This window comes from Nyctibius grandis, chromosome 11 (genome assembly GCF_013368605.1).
Source record: "Nyctibius grandis isolate bNycGra1 chromosome 11, bNycGra1.pri, whole genome shotgun sequence".
NCBI lineage: Eukaryota > Metazoa > Chordata > Aves > Nyctibiiformes > Nyctibiidae > Nyctibius > Nyctibius grandis.
Genome location: NC_090668.1, coordinates 18186918 through 18201904, shown reverse-complemented (window position 1 = coordinate 18201904; position 14987 = coordinate 18186918). Strand labels below are relative to the sequence as shown.

At 41.1% G+C, this 14987-nt stretch overlaps 1 protein-coding gene across 1 annotated transcript in view; it reads left to right on the top strand.

Annotated features, from left to right (window-relative positions):
- Window positions 1-274: 274 nt before the first annotated feature.
- The window catches only part of ARNT2 (aryl hydrocarbon receptor nuclear translocator 2), a 102770-nt gene continuing 88057 nt past the window's right edge, over window positions 275-14987 (top strand). Inside the window, exon 1 of the mRNA XM_068410184.1 lies at window positions 275-345. Within this exon, the coding sequence (XP_068266285.1) occupies window positions 315-345 (31 nt within the window). The 5' untranslated portion in view covers window positions 275-314. The remainder of the gene's footprint in view (window positions 346-14987) is intronic.

Sequence of the window (14987 nt, the reverse complement as noted above, 5' to 3'; positions counted from 1 at the left end):
TGACGGGCGAGACGCGGGGGCTCCCGCCCGGGCGCCGGCGGACGCGGGCCCAGCGCACATGTGCGGCCGCCCGGCACATGCTCACTGCGCGCAGCGCATGAGCAGACGCGGCGCGGGGGCCATCGGACATCTTGGGCCGCCCCGCACAGAGCGGGGAGCGCCGCCGCCGGGCCTCGGGGCGGGAGCCGCCCGCCGCCCCCGCGCCTCCCGGCCCGCCCTGGCGCCGGCTGCCTTCCCCTCCCCCGCCTCCCCCGGGCTGCTCAGAGCATCCCTCCTCCCCTCTTGCATTTGTCTTAATTCTTCTCAGAGACAAGATGGCAACGCCGGCGGCGGTAAACCCTCCCGGTGAGTAGCTGCTGCTGCCGTCGCCCCCTGCGCTGCAGGGAGTCCGTCTCTCCCCATGTGGCCCCGCCGCACAACACGTGTCCCCCCCCCGCCATAGGCACACACCCGCCCCTGGGGACGGCGCGGTCTCCGCAACCATGAGGGCGGGCAGCCCCCGCCGCTCGCCCCCGCGCCCCCGGGCTCGTCCCGCGGGTCGGCGGGGGCCGCTGGCTGCGGGCCGGAGGGGGCGCAACGCCGGCGGCGGGGAGAGCCGGGCCGGCCCGGGCCAGGAGCCGCGCTGGGACCGCGTCGAGGCAGAGAACCGGGAGCCCTTGGCGGATTTCTCCGGCTGCAGGAGCCCGGCCGCCTCCCGCACTCCGGGCTGCTGCCGTTGGCTGTAGGCGCTGCAGAAATGAACAGTTTTGCATAAGCATACGCGGTCATACCGGGGAGAGGGGGGAGGACGTGTGCCCCGCCGGAGCCGGGCGGGAAGGGCGGCAGTGGGGCAGCGGGTTTCACCGCACCGTGCGGACCTGGGTCTGCCCTGGGAATTGGTAGCAATATTTGCTTTTCCTGGGTCTGCCCTGGGAATGGGTAGGAATATTTGCTTTTCCAGCCTGTAAATTGACCAGGTTTATTGTCGGGAAGCAAAACTGGCTTGCAAAGCGTTGCTTGGAACCAAAACAGGGTGTTGAAACTGACCGAGGGCACCTCAGTGCGTGCAGGGTCTTTGCCATGTGTTTGTTTTCTTGCCAAAAGATGCAATAAATATTTTCTGTTAATAATACATTTGTTAAGAGAAGAAACTTACTAAAATTTTCTGTTTGAATTTTTCACGAGGGAAGACGTTCCCTGATGTGTTGCGCGTCTGTGAGATGCGACATCTATTTTGTTGAGTGCGTGATGAAGTAAAATGGGTTTGGATGGAATGCCATAGTACGTATTTTGGAGATGTACTTGGATCAACTTCGTGTTGGATCAACAAGTATCTGACACTAAAGATAAATGGGACAATGGATCTTGCACTGGGCTCAATGCTAACAAAGAATATTTTTATCAAAGGTGAATTCCAGCCTTACTTGTTTTAATATGTGATCACATTTTGTCATTTTTCTGTAGAGTTCGGTTCAGTTCTGACTATTAAGGGCTTGCTTGAGTAAATGCCAGCTAATATTTAAAGATTGTTCTTTAGATTAAATCCTGCTGTAGTTGGTCATGTAGTTGTCATACTGAAAGTAAATATTATGATATAAACAATTAGTTTGGTTCAGTAAGTGTCAATAAAGTAAGCAGGAACAGATCGTTGCCAATCAGATTAAGTTTTAATATCAGATTTCTACACATTAAATGGAAATCAATGTTTAATGGAAGGTTATTAAATGAATATTATTTAGCTTCCAGGATACTGTGTTGTGCATGATAATGGAGAGTTTCGTTATGTGCACGCATGGCTGCAATCGGTGAGCTGTTTCATGGACAATGTAAGGTATAAACAGCCTGTTTTGACTTAGGTTTGATTTGCCGTTCTTCTGTCTGCTCCTCCAAGCTATGCACTGAAGGACCAGCCCTGACCACTGAGAAGTCTATGCTGAAACCGCTGAATTATAGTAGAACCTGGTGGCCCTTTTGTACCAACCATTTCCACTTTCTGTTTTCACCTGCCTGCAGCTGAAGCCACAAAAAGGTGTGGCCGCAGGAGGTATGGTATGTGCGCACCACAGAGCAGCCTCAGAGCAGGGCTACCCGTGATCCAGGGAATACTCACTTTGTGAATTTAGAGAGTGTTGTGGGATTATTAAAGAAAGATAAAAAAGTATGAGGGAAATGAGAGCCTAGTGTGTTGGCTGTATGCATATCTGTGCAGCGATCGGACACAGCTGAAGTTGACTTGCAGCGTGGTCCTCAAACTCTCTTAAGCACAGATTGCTGGTCTGCCGGGAGGATGAGGAAATGTGTTGGTTTCCTGAAGTGAACTGATACTTCTGCAAGGCTGAGGTTACAGAGCATCGTTTCAATCCTTGTCTAGGCAGTTGGAACAGATCTGAGCTGAAAGACAAATCCACTGACTGTTGATGATCCTCCCACGTTTTCTGTGCATGAGTGTTGCTGTCAGACAAATGTAGCTATGCGTGGACGAAGTCAAAATGAGGAGTTTTTGAGCTGTGAAGAGGTGAGGAGAGGAGACCTTCCATCTGTAGTGCAGTGCTCTGTTTGCTCTACCACGGACAGCAGAAGATAGAGCTGCATGAAATACCTTGATTTATGCTGTACTTTTTTAAAGTCATAATCTATTGCTTTTCTTATTTTTTTTTGGATTAACTGCAAAGCAGTGCAGAGAAACAATCGAAAGCTGTAGCGAGAGGATTTTAATACTGCTGTTTTCTCTTGGGGCCAGATCCTCAGCTGGAGTAACGTGAAAGTAGCCCTGTTAGTATTGGTGAAGCTGTGCCGCCTTACGCCGGTTGACTTTCTGACCCATGATGTTAGAGGAGCACAATAGAGAGATTAACTTGTTAAGCATCTTTGATGATGATTAGAAATTACAACATGATTAAATTTTTATTAAGCAATTGTCTGGGGTTCTAATAACAGTTGATAATTTAGGCAGGACATTAGCTTGTAGCTACCACAATACAAATACATGTGATCTTAGTCATATTCTAGATAGTGGAATGGGGATTAGTGGAGACAAAAGCTGGGTGTTCTGTAATTCTGGATGTGAAAGTCTTTCAGTGTGGGATCTCCTCGTACAGAACTATGCACTGCTCTGCAGTGTCATCTTCTCTCTCATGTTTTATGTGGATTTATCCATTTTCCCACTGGTCTTTTTTGAATGGAGAGTTTGCGTTATGAAAGTTCGTGGCAGTGGGAGCAGTTTGCAGCCTGTCCTGGCTAGGGCTCACGGGAATTGCAGTATCTGGGACCAGATCATGGTGGGGGTAGGCCACCTCTGTGGGATTCCTGGGCTATGTTAGATCTAAAACGATAGTTCTTTTTGGTGAAGGTGTTTGTCCATAGCTGCAACTAGACATCGCACTGACAAAACTGTGGGGCTCTGTGAGGTAGTCTTCTTTCTTTCTCTTCCCGCATGCTTAACCTTGGGAATGGAATCTGGTTAGAAGTACTTTGTTCATTTGTTGTACTCTGGATGACTAACCAAAGTGTGAAACACAATACAGGTGTGTGGGAAGCTCATCTGCATTGGCACAAAGCATCACAGTTAATTTATTTCCTCCTGAAATAAGATTGGCATATTAAATGGGATTTAAGAACAAAAAAACTGTGGAGGTGTAACAAGCATTTCATAAATTACTGCTTGCAGCAAATTAACTTAGTGCCATGTCTGTTTTAAATGTATATATTTTTGGAAGGCAAACTTGCCCATAACTGTTGCTACTTCAGGGTCAAATTTTGCTTAACTTGTGGTGCAGTACATGATGTGGTGATTCTTGTATTAGCCAAGTTGGGATGAAAACCCAACCCGAAAGGGTTGTCAAGCACTGGAACAGGCTGCCCAGGGAAGTGGTTGAGTCACCATCCCTGGAGGTGTTTATAAAACGTATATATGCGGTCCTTAGGGACATGGTTTAGTGGTGGACATGGGTTAACGGTTGGACTTGATGATCTTAAAGGTCTTTTCCAGCCAAACTGATCCTATGAAAACATAAAGTTTTAGTGAATTCAGCATTTTCTTTTCCTGAGACATTACTTGGTCTTGGGTGATGAGTTCCAATCTGGCTCGGTCTGATAGATGGTTCCAGAGTGGCAACTTTCTGCCGTGATGAGGTGATGTGAAGTGAGCTGGTTGTATCCTTTCAGTTCTTTCTCGTGAGGTATCCCTAGAGGGAAGAGCCACCCTGGGTAGTACCCATGGATGTATTGCCAAATGCCACAAACTCGTGAGTCAAGTCAGAAGAAATCATGAGATTTCAGAGTTTATCTAGAGTTACACTAGAGGGTGGATCCTTAGGAAGCATTTTTGGCTACTTTTTAGGAGTTTGTGAATCCTTAGGATTGTATTCTTATATTTAATTGAAAAAAAATAGTAACGGGGTTGTTCAAGTGATCACTAAAGCTCCTTTAATGATTTCTTTTTAAGCAGAGAGCACGAAGTCTAAGGTATGGAGAACAACATGTCCCCAGAAAGGCATCTACTAGAGATGTGTTGAGACAGAAGGAAGTGGTGGGCCATGAGAGGAAGGAGTTGCTGTGGCTTAAGACATTACTGTTACAACCAGAGTAGCTGACAGGGGGTCAGTGCATTGGATTCTGGGAGCTGGTTTTGTTTGTATGTGTTTGCTTGACTTGGGAGTTAAGTGGAGATAAATCATTCTCCCCTTTCAGCTGGATATTCTGAGAACTAAATCATCTGCTAGCCAGTCTTATGTTTGCACTCAAGTTAGTAAGATATTAAGTGCTGTGGACAAATTTTCTTGATGCTGCCTGTTCCATATTCCCCAAAGGAACTGGCTTTCTGAACTTGACAATCTGGCCATTCTTTTCTTTGGCTTTCATACGACTTTGAAATTTATGATTAAAAAAAAAAGTCTGCTTCAGTGTTTTAGATTTCAAAATTGTCTATTCAACTTGGAGCCCAAAAGTTGTGTTTTATTGCTACTGTAGTACCAGCTTTGCCCTTCATTACAATATAGGCTATCCAGTAAACTCCAAAATCAATTTAACAGCATCCGGGGGAGTAAATTGAGTGTTCTGGTGATGGAGGTTATGATGGGCTCTGATGTTTCTGGCATGCAAAAAAGTAGTTTTCTTTCTAAGATAATGTTAAAACAGAGGTCTCAAAAATGGAACACTCATTAGCTAATGGGAGGTTTAAATGACAGATCATTTTGTTATCATATTTTCATGTCTTTCATACTGCAGAATTGGTCCTTATTTCAGTCAGACTGTGGTATGGGATGGTAGTGCCTCTTGAGTTGTTCTCTGATAATATTTTGTCTTTCAGAACTGTGTACTGAACAGTAACTTGCGTTGAAGAAATGTCATTTTTTGATATTTCTAATATGTAGGGCACACAAAAGATTTCATTTCAGGATATCTCTTCTATCACAGAATATTTATTTAAAATTTGCATATGTAGCTTGTGGTTAGTTCCAAATATTTTTTCAAATAGAATAATGTTTCCCTGTGCCTCTTAATAAAAATGCAAAACAAAACAGATATTGCTGATTTCTGTAATACTAGATGGTATTGCTGATTTTTCTTTCCAGTAGGAAAAATTGCTATAGAGATTAGGTAGCAAAGGAAAAAAAAATAGCCTTTTCTAAACAGTCAAGGCAAAATAATGCTGTTGATGTAGTGATTATTGTTATTAAGAGGACAAAAATGACGCTGTCATTATGAAGATGTATTCAGAGATTATGCTTAAATGGCTTGTGAAGATCAGATGTGTGTCGTTTAGGATAATTTTGGGGGGCTTACTGCTTCATAACTGACAAGTAAGAATGGAAAATATCTTAATTTAGTGCTACCTGCGGAAGGTACGGTGTTATTAAAATTTGTGATAGAAAAGGGAAAGAGACATCTTGAGTTTAAGACATGGAATTTACATCTCAGGTCTCGTTGCAGATCTCTGGCAGATTTTCCAGTCTATCTATAGCAAAGTGTCTTTGGGTGGCCAGCAGGATTTAGAGGTAGATGATTCAGCTCAGGATGAGCTGTTCTGTCTAGCCAGCGCTGGGGAGTGCAGAGATGCTGCCTTGGGTGTAGGAGTGTGCGGACACACCAACCCAAGCTACGGTCTTTTCTTGGCCTTGCTCAATAAAGGTTATGCAGGAAAGAAATCTGCAAACATGGAGGTGCCCCTTCACCCACTCTGTAAGATAAGTTGTGGGCAAAAAATTACATCTGCTGGACGATACAGGCAAAAAATGTGACATTTTAGAAATGTTGAGTGGGCGCTTGCTGTATAAACAATTGGTACAGTTTACTTCTTGCTAACGGTGTTTCCTTTGTTTGGAGGTAAAGCGTTTCCTGTCCTCGCAGCTGTATCAATCATTCTGTCAAATGAGGAAAGGAAAAATTTTATAAGACTGCATTTGTACATTTTAGTTAGCTTCTGATTATAATCCAAACAAGATAGATGCGCATTGTTAGCAATGTTAGAAATGTTAGTTAGAAAAAACTTCCAAAAATTAATCATTCATCACCTTCCACTGTTTAAAATAAAAATCCAAATGAAAATTAATTAATTGAATAAACCCACATGGACCAAATACACGCTTTTTGGCTATTCCAGAAGGAACTACTTTGTCACAAAATGTTACAGGATTTCAGCAAAAACTGGCCTTTGAAGTGCATTACTTACGTGGTTTGAAACTTCAGTACCAAACATAGAATGCCAATTTTTTAACGAGAGCTGATTCAAACTTTGATTTGGATAGTCAAAATTTCAAATGGATCTTTGTTTTATTGTTTACATGGATTAATGGCCATAGTCATGCAATGAGTAATGAATTAGAAGCTGTTTTCAAGATAGACATAATTTCTTTTTTTGTACCCGAAGCACACTGGTGTTCCTTGGGCAAAACCGTCTGCACACAGAGAAGGAGGAATCCTTTGTTTTGGATACTCTACATTTTGACAAATGGTTCTAAACTTTCTGCTTCATGTCTTTTTTGTCAGCTTTTGTTTCCATTTTGCCTATCTTTAGCATTTCTGTCCTATGGTTTCAATCCTGCTTTCCCCTTACGTGTCTCTACCTTTCTTACAGCTCCTGTAACTACCCCATGTTACCCGTGGTGCCATGCTGAGCTGTGTACTGACTTCTCAGTTACTGTCGTTTAAATGTAAATGGAATCCTGGCATTGTACTGGTGCTACTCCCAAGTCTTTCAACAGCTTATAAATTCAGACTCCGTTCTATAGGTAGCATCTGAAGTCCTCCTTAAAGAAAAGTGGTACTTTTTCTGTTGTAAGTAGCAACTGTGCTGCACTCCATGTAACCCAGCGGGTACTGTAAGGTGTAATCAGTTGGCTCCAATTAGGAGCCTCTATTAGCTTACATCTGCCCTAGATGTATGCATGTTGCTGTTTTGTTCAAGGACAGCTCATAACATTCATTTCAAATGTTTAGATTTGGGCTGCTGCTGTTTTTCTCATCTAAATGTCAACTGCATGTGACAAATAGAATAATATAAAATAATTAGAATTTTTTCTCTAATCAAGCAAAAGGGGTATTGAATTGTTTAATTACTGGCTTTGCCCGTGTGCAGATAGGAAGGCTTTTCAGGTAAGTTGCTCATACAAAATGCCTGAAATGGATAGTAATTAACAACTCGCTCTTCATTGGTATGTTAATTACACTGCCATTTGTCCTGGTGCCTGTCCTTGTTCCAATGTTCAGTTACACTGAACTGAAGCATTCACTTCCTGGCAAACACAGAATGTATCAGAACAGTTTGACTCTCAGATATATGCAAATATTTTATGGGAAGAGGCATGCCAGTAAATCACTGAGCTGCAAAGAACAAAAACACTGCATATTTGTATTCCTCAGAGGTAAAAGCAAAACCTGTTTCTATGGAATATACAGGCCTGATTTTGAAAAATGGTCTCCAGTACTTTCCCAGTAATAATCACGAACACAGTTTCATGCAAGTAGATAATTTTAGGAATTCGTTACTGCTGACTCTTTCTGTTAGTAAAGGTGGGTGGACATCTGGGTGCTGTTAAATGCCCTGGCAATGCATGTATTTTTAAAACTGTATTGCCTGTAATATCTGGATGGAAAATCAAACTGAACTGGAAATGCTTTTACAACTCAGGATAAAACTAATTATTTTGAATGCAAGGAGAGTTAAAGTAACTTCTTATGAATAGGTCACGTTAGTAGTCTCAGATATTGTTTAACTTACAGTTTAATTCTTTTGAGAATGCAGATTGTGTTCTGTTATTTGGATGGTGCTTTGCAGAGTGCATCCCCAGTCTCCAGGTACTACTGCAGTAAATAAAAGCGGACTGCATCTGGCATGACTCTCTAAGTTATTCAGTAATGTCCTGAACGGGGGCAGGCTGGTAAAGTTATGTGGCTGACCAGCATGGCAGTATGAGGCTAGTATTTTAATTTGCTAAGCTTCTGTCACACAGAAAGCCATTAATCTGGCCAAGGCGCAGTGACCCTCAACACGTGACAGAAGCCAACCGCTGAAATGAGGTGCTCTTTGTAACAGTAGCTGTGGGAAGTGGTTTATAGTCATAAAATTAGCTGTAAAATAGCACTAGCCACTGTGTGTCACTGCCCTCTGAGTCATGTTTGATCTGTTTATTGATGAAAAATTTTATTGCTGTTGGTACCACAGAGCCAATACAGCCATGGACGAGCTGGATTTCCTGTTTCGTGTCTAACAGGCAAAGCTGCTAGCTCATTTTTGAGTCCAGCTTCAAAGACTTAAAGTACTGTTAGCTAGAAAAGCTTGGTTTTGAAATGCTAAATTCTTATGTTGCCAACCACTGAGAGGCACCTCATTTGACAGCGGCCCTGTGAGAAAGTTTGGGAGAAGAGAGGTCAGTCTGATGACTAGTCCTGTGAGTCATGTTCATGTCACAGTGTATGGGGACACCAATGGTTTCCTCAGACTTCATTTTTTTTTAAAGCGTCCTTAAGAGGTCACCTGGCCTTTTGTGTATAGCTCTGTTACCCTGAAAATGCTCTGCACTTTCTGTAATGAGTAGTGGTTTGACCAGTAGAAGACAAGGCTGTACAATGAAAACTTTTCTTTATTTTTATGACATTTTCAGCGGCCTTAGGAATACAATGGCAATTAATTGGAGCTATGTAAAGGTTTCATTGTTTCTGAGATAAATATTTCTCTGCTGATTTGTGGGGTTTTTTTTGTGTTTTCATGTAAAACATGAAATTTTTCTGGTTTATGTAAAAAAAAAAAAAGTTTAATTTGCTGTGGAGTCGGGTTTGTGGGAACAGCAATTGCATCTCAGCTGCGTTGTATTTTTGCTTACCAGCGAAGATTGAAGTATGCATTTTCATTGTTGAAATTAAAGTACATGAACCATCACTAAGAAAAACACAGGAACATTTTCAATCTCTCATATGAAGACTGGAAAATGAGAATACTTTCTGAATACGTGGACACGTTTAAAAGGTGGACTAAAGTCTTAATTACATCACCTCCTTTCATGTAGGCATCTTATCAGGCCAAAGTTTCTGTGAAAGTAACTTTGGGGATATTCGGACCTTCATTGACTATGAAACATAGACACCTCTCCCATCTCAACTATCTCCACTGCAGGAGGACCGATGCCTCCTGTGGTGGCCAGGTCCTCCTGCGGTGACAAGGACCTCCTGCCTGCCGGGTTCGGGAGGTTACCATCCATGGTGCTGAAAGGGCACCAGAGTCTGTGCTCCACCTCAGCTGCACCCCAGCTCTGGTGTAGATTAAAGGCTAATGGAGTGGGTTTGAGCTACATCTCTGAGTCGTGACCATTAGCAGTTGAGGTGTTTAGGACTTCTGTTCTCCTGGCTCTCTCATCATCTTGGTGATCTCCAGCAAAAAGGACAGTGGACTGCTGGAGCTAAGAATGTCTTAAATGAATATAACAGTCTTCCCCAAATGCCATGTGTTAAGGCCTGCAGAATCCAAATTTTGCAGTTCCTACACAAGTCCTTAAAAAATGTGTAATGTCTCTGTAGATTCTCTGCCAGAAGCTCTCTGCATCTATGAGTTAAGGTTGTTCCAAGTGAAACTGTTTCTCTTGCTAGGTAGGTGAGGCTGAACTGGATTCTCACTAAGAACAAAACATGCTAGATCATACTTGTGCTACATGGAACCCCTATCCAAAAATAGCCCGTCACAGACATTTTAGAGTAAAGTATAAAATTTCCATTATGGATACTTACACAATAAGACAGCAATAGAGAATTTTCTTCCTTCTTTGTTGTTTACAGGCATTGTGAAGTACTTATGTGTATACGAGTATTTGGGGCTTCTTGTAGTTTATTCAAGCTTGAGACGTGGTTCTTGAATGATCACAGCTATTGGTTTATTTCTTCTAAATTAAACCGAGTGTTCTGTACTTGCTGTACTCTGTGATGTCTTCCTGATACAACAAATGAACCTCTGTCTTTCTGAGATGTAGTAGTCTTCTGGTTAAATATATCTTGGTACTCTTTCACTCTTGAAACAAGCTAACATCATATGTTTCCAAACTGTTTCCTGACTCAAGACTTAATCTTTTTTTTTTTTTTTTAAAATGGTGTCCTCCTCCTGCTTCTTAAGCCCCTTGGTTCTGAACTGTAAATGGGACTGAGGCTTGTGATGGTTTTTAACATTTTAGTGAAAGACACCAGTCTGAATATCTTTTACTCTCCAAAGTTTTCCCTTTTGTTACTTGTGTTTCTCCCTCCAGGTGCCATGCATGCTTTAAAAAAGGAGGCTGTGTAAATATGTAAGTAATGTTTGAGGTTAGGCAGCTGTAGGATGGCACTGTAAAACAAAATCGTAATGCTGCGGTACAATAGCTGAATTAAAAGATGGGTAGTTTTACTTGTTGGCATTTTGGTTAAGTAGAATCAGTTGGAGATGTGTGAGTGGGTGGAAGGAACATTAACATGAAGTTCATACTGAATTATGTTTTGCTTGAGGAAAACTATTCATTAGTCTCATAGCTGGCACATGCCTTTTTATTCCTTCTCTAAAGTAGTATCTGACTACTTTGATGAAAAGGTTGATATGACATTAAGGAATTGCTTCTGCCTCATCTACTGATGATGTGCAAAAGCCTTTCTGCCCTTGGCAGAACTGAATAAGACATAGGCAGCATGCCAGTCCTCACTTTGCTCTAGGAAGGGCATACATGTGGTAAACGTTTCAGGGTACACAGGGTCATGGCTCCATCTCTTAGTGTGTTATGTGTGGAGGTTAATAATGTCGTCTCTGAGTTCAGCTCCAGAGCTCATTGTGTCTCCACCTAAATCCCTTTGTTGGTATTGGTTTTTCAAGATGATCTTAAGGACAAAATGTTCTTTCATCATTGCTAAATTTAAAATGACTGTGGTAATTATGAGTAAGAATTTCAGAGACCAATAAATTCTCACTGCGCAGGAAAATTCTTGGCTGTTACAAGCTGCCTGCATTTTTCACTTTTATTGCTGGCTGGCTACCTCATGTCTGAGAACTGACCAGGGAAAGAAGACAGTCTTGTGGTACAGGCACTGGACAGGGTTCAAATTTACTACAGACTTCCTACTTAAGCTCTGACAAGTAATATCCCCATGGCACAGTTAAGTCATCTGATTTTTGTTTCCATTTCTCTTGCCTCCAGTTTGCATGCCCTGTTTATAAGACTGTGTATTCTGGGATGCTTTTTTCATATGCGTTTGTGAAATTAGTTCAATTATAAGGGGGGTTATAAAATGACATATTTGTAGGAGGGTGTGGAGTGCCTGTCCTAGAGCAAGCAGAGAATATTTTTTTTTCATTGCGATGTACTAATTGATAATGTTTAAATAACAGACTTTTATTGCAACCACATTTATGTTGGATGAGCAAAGATTTTTTTCCTCGCTTTGGGAAGAAGGGGAGATAAAAAAAGCAGAATATGCAGCATCTTTCTCCTTGGAAACAGAAGATATTATTTATTCCAGGCACATGAATAACCATTAATTTGTATTTTCTTTACACAGTAGGTATGATGTGCTTTTTAAGTGTCTTGGGAAAATATACACATGAGCATAGATGAATAGCTATTTCAGTGCTGAACTACCAGTGATCCACCTAGCTTTAAAGTCTTAATATAGGCTTTACAACTTATTTCTTGCTATCTTGACTTATGGTTGCTTTTGTCACTTTATTTGCCTTTGAAAACACATTAGTTTGTTCTCAGCGAGTTACAGTTTGAATTAAGATTGAGAGCAAAGTATTCATTGCTTCATACACAAGAGAAATGATCAAACTATGTGAAAAATGCAGTTACACAGAGTGAAAATGATGAGATAGTTTTCAAGCGTTTGTTGTGCATTTGAGAGTTGAATTTAAAAAGTAGGAAAATGCATTATACAGGGATATTTGGTTAGTATGTTAACTCAAACTGCTCTTTAAATCAAGTCAATGAGCTGTCACTGGAAGTAAATACATTTTCAGAAATCAAATCATGATTCTTTCTAGTGTTGAAATGCAATGATAAAGTATGTGCAGTGATTTCTTGGTAAGTTCATTTGGCTGCCACCAGTTGTTTACTTTGTTGAGTAGAGTCCCGGTAGTAGCTGGAACCTGATCGGCAAGTTTGGCGTTCAGAGTAATTTCATACGTCCTTTGTACTTGTCTGTGCTGCTCTTCAGTCAGCAAATATGAAAGCAAAAAAACTTAGTTTGGTCAATATTTACTGATAAATACTTGGCTTGTTTTTTGACAAACATCCAGTTTGTTTATAGTGAGGTTTTTTTCAGTATTGTTCTTCACTTCTGTATTTGATGTATCCACAGAACTGTCTGTATACTTTTGGGAACAAGTGGCTTGTAATGGATGTCGAGTCATGTTTAATGTGAATATGGGGACATGGAAAAATAATGTTTTGTTGTTACATGTTTCCTTTGTTTGGTAGTTCACTAATAAAACATCCAGTGAATTCTTGTATTTTATAATTCTGAAGAAGCAGTAGGAGCATGGCCATGACAGGTGATCACTTCTTGAAAGGCTAGCAGAGCTTACCTGGAAACATCCGTTTCTCTCTTACTTTAAAATTGGTAATTTTAAAAAGCAAAGTATGAGATTCAGTATTATAAAAGCTGTTCAGGAAATAGCTCTGTGAAGAAGTTAAGCAGAAAAAAGTGTTCCAAAATTCATGACAAATTTTTGGGTGGGTAGTAAATCTAAAGTAACAGTAAGGAGTCTTCTGCAACAGAGCATAGCGGTATTTTGTATTTACTATACGCCTGTGAAGGTTTCCCTTATGCCATAATGTTGGGGTGTTCTATTTGGAGCATTTGTGGGAATGGAAAATTTTAGAAAGTAATGCAAAAAATGTAAATGCAGCTACCTTTGAACTTCCAAAAGCCTGTGGGCTTTTATTATTTTTTTTTTATTAGCAGACATGAAAGATATAATATGTGAAATTACCTAAAAGGCAGAATGTTCTAAACAGCTTAATTAATCATCCTGGGGCAGTAAAAGGTAGAAAAATCACTAAGACTTTTATTTATAACTTTCTTTTGCTTGCAGAAAAATTCAGGTTTTGGGAAACTCATCCTCAAAGATGAGGACAGCTGCTAATATGGGTTGGTATGTCAGAGCAGTTAAGACTTCAGAAGGTGTTCTGAAGGTTGTCCTCTGCCAGAGGTTAAACTGAACACATCCAGATCTCTGATAGGTGCCAGTTGAATGTTGTGGGAAGACTGGTGTACTCTTTGCAGGTGACTTTTCAAGGTCCAGTTTGATTTAAATCTGGAATTTTCTTACCCGCAACTCTTTTCCATGGTCTGAAGCCTGGACTGTAGTGCTTTATAAACTGGGTCTGGAGTTTGGAAACATAATGGTTTGGTGTAATAGGTTACACAAGCAGTCAATTCACTTGTACATCTCGTTTGAGTCACATGAAGTTTTTGGTCCTTGTCGCTGCTATGGGAAAATGAGGTTAGCTGTTTTCTGCCATCTCTAGAGAAAAAAAAAAAGAGAGGTGTTAATCAGAAAATCTCCTTTGACTTACTGGAAGTTCAGTAAGGGATAAAATGAACTGAATATTTAATATGCGAGACTCAGGCTGGGTTTTCAAAATGGAGTTAAATGTGGGTTTTTTCCCCCTCAATTCTTAGAGAACGTTGTATTAGAAATTGTGAGGAAAGGGAGAAGTACTGAACCACATCCTATTTTTAGAACATGTTTTATGATGCATAGTGATATTCTTTTTAGGGTGTTTCACATAAATATTCTTATTCTTGGTATAAATTGGGATGTGGAAACACCTGAAAGGCCAATTAATTATCGTAACATCAAATAAGCATCATTTGCTTGTTGATCAAGCAGAACTGAAGTCGTTAGTGCTATCAATAAAATACTGTTTAATGAAAACAATAGCATTCTGATTACTCAACAGTGCCCTAGGACACTGTAAATATACTGATAATTAAGTATTTGGTAATGCAAGTGGCTGTTCTGAATGAAATTTAGAATTAACATACCATTCTGAGGCATGCTTAAAAAAAGTCTTTGTAATTAATAATAAAGGCATTTGAAGGACATGAGGAAGTAATTTTCAATGAATAACTTAAATCAGAGTGGTCTAAATTTTACGTCTTTGCAGTTGGACTGTGTTGTTCCTGAGCTTTCCCTAGCTGGTGGGGAGTGGATGTCTCCATATGTGTGGGTGTGTGACAAAGGCCTCAGGTCTTTGACCCCAGCTTGGTCAGTGGCTTGCAGGGCAGCTTGTGGGCCACCACCACATCAGTAGTGGTTCATTTAGTCTGATGTAGTTTGACAGTCACCACTTCCTCAGAAATACTTTGTGCAGATCTTTCATGGTCTTCCTTATCCGCCCCTCAAGTTTGGCTTGGCTCAATAAGATGACTACCAGAGATGATTTCACCCAGTGATTGACCCATGCTCTGTTACAGTAGGCAGGTCACGTGCAAGATACCGCTTGTGTCTCAGTCTGGCTCCTTGGATTTTCAAATTTTTAAATTTAGGATCAATTCCA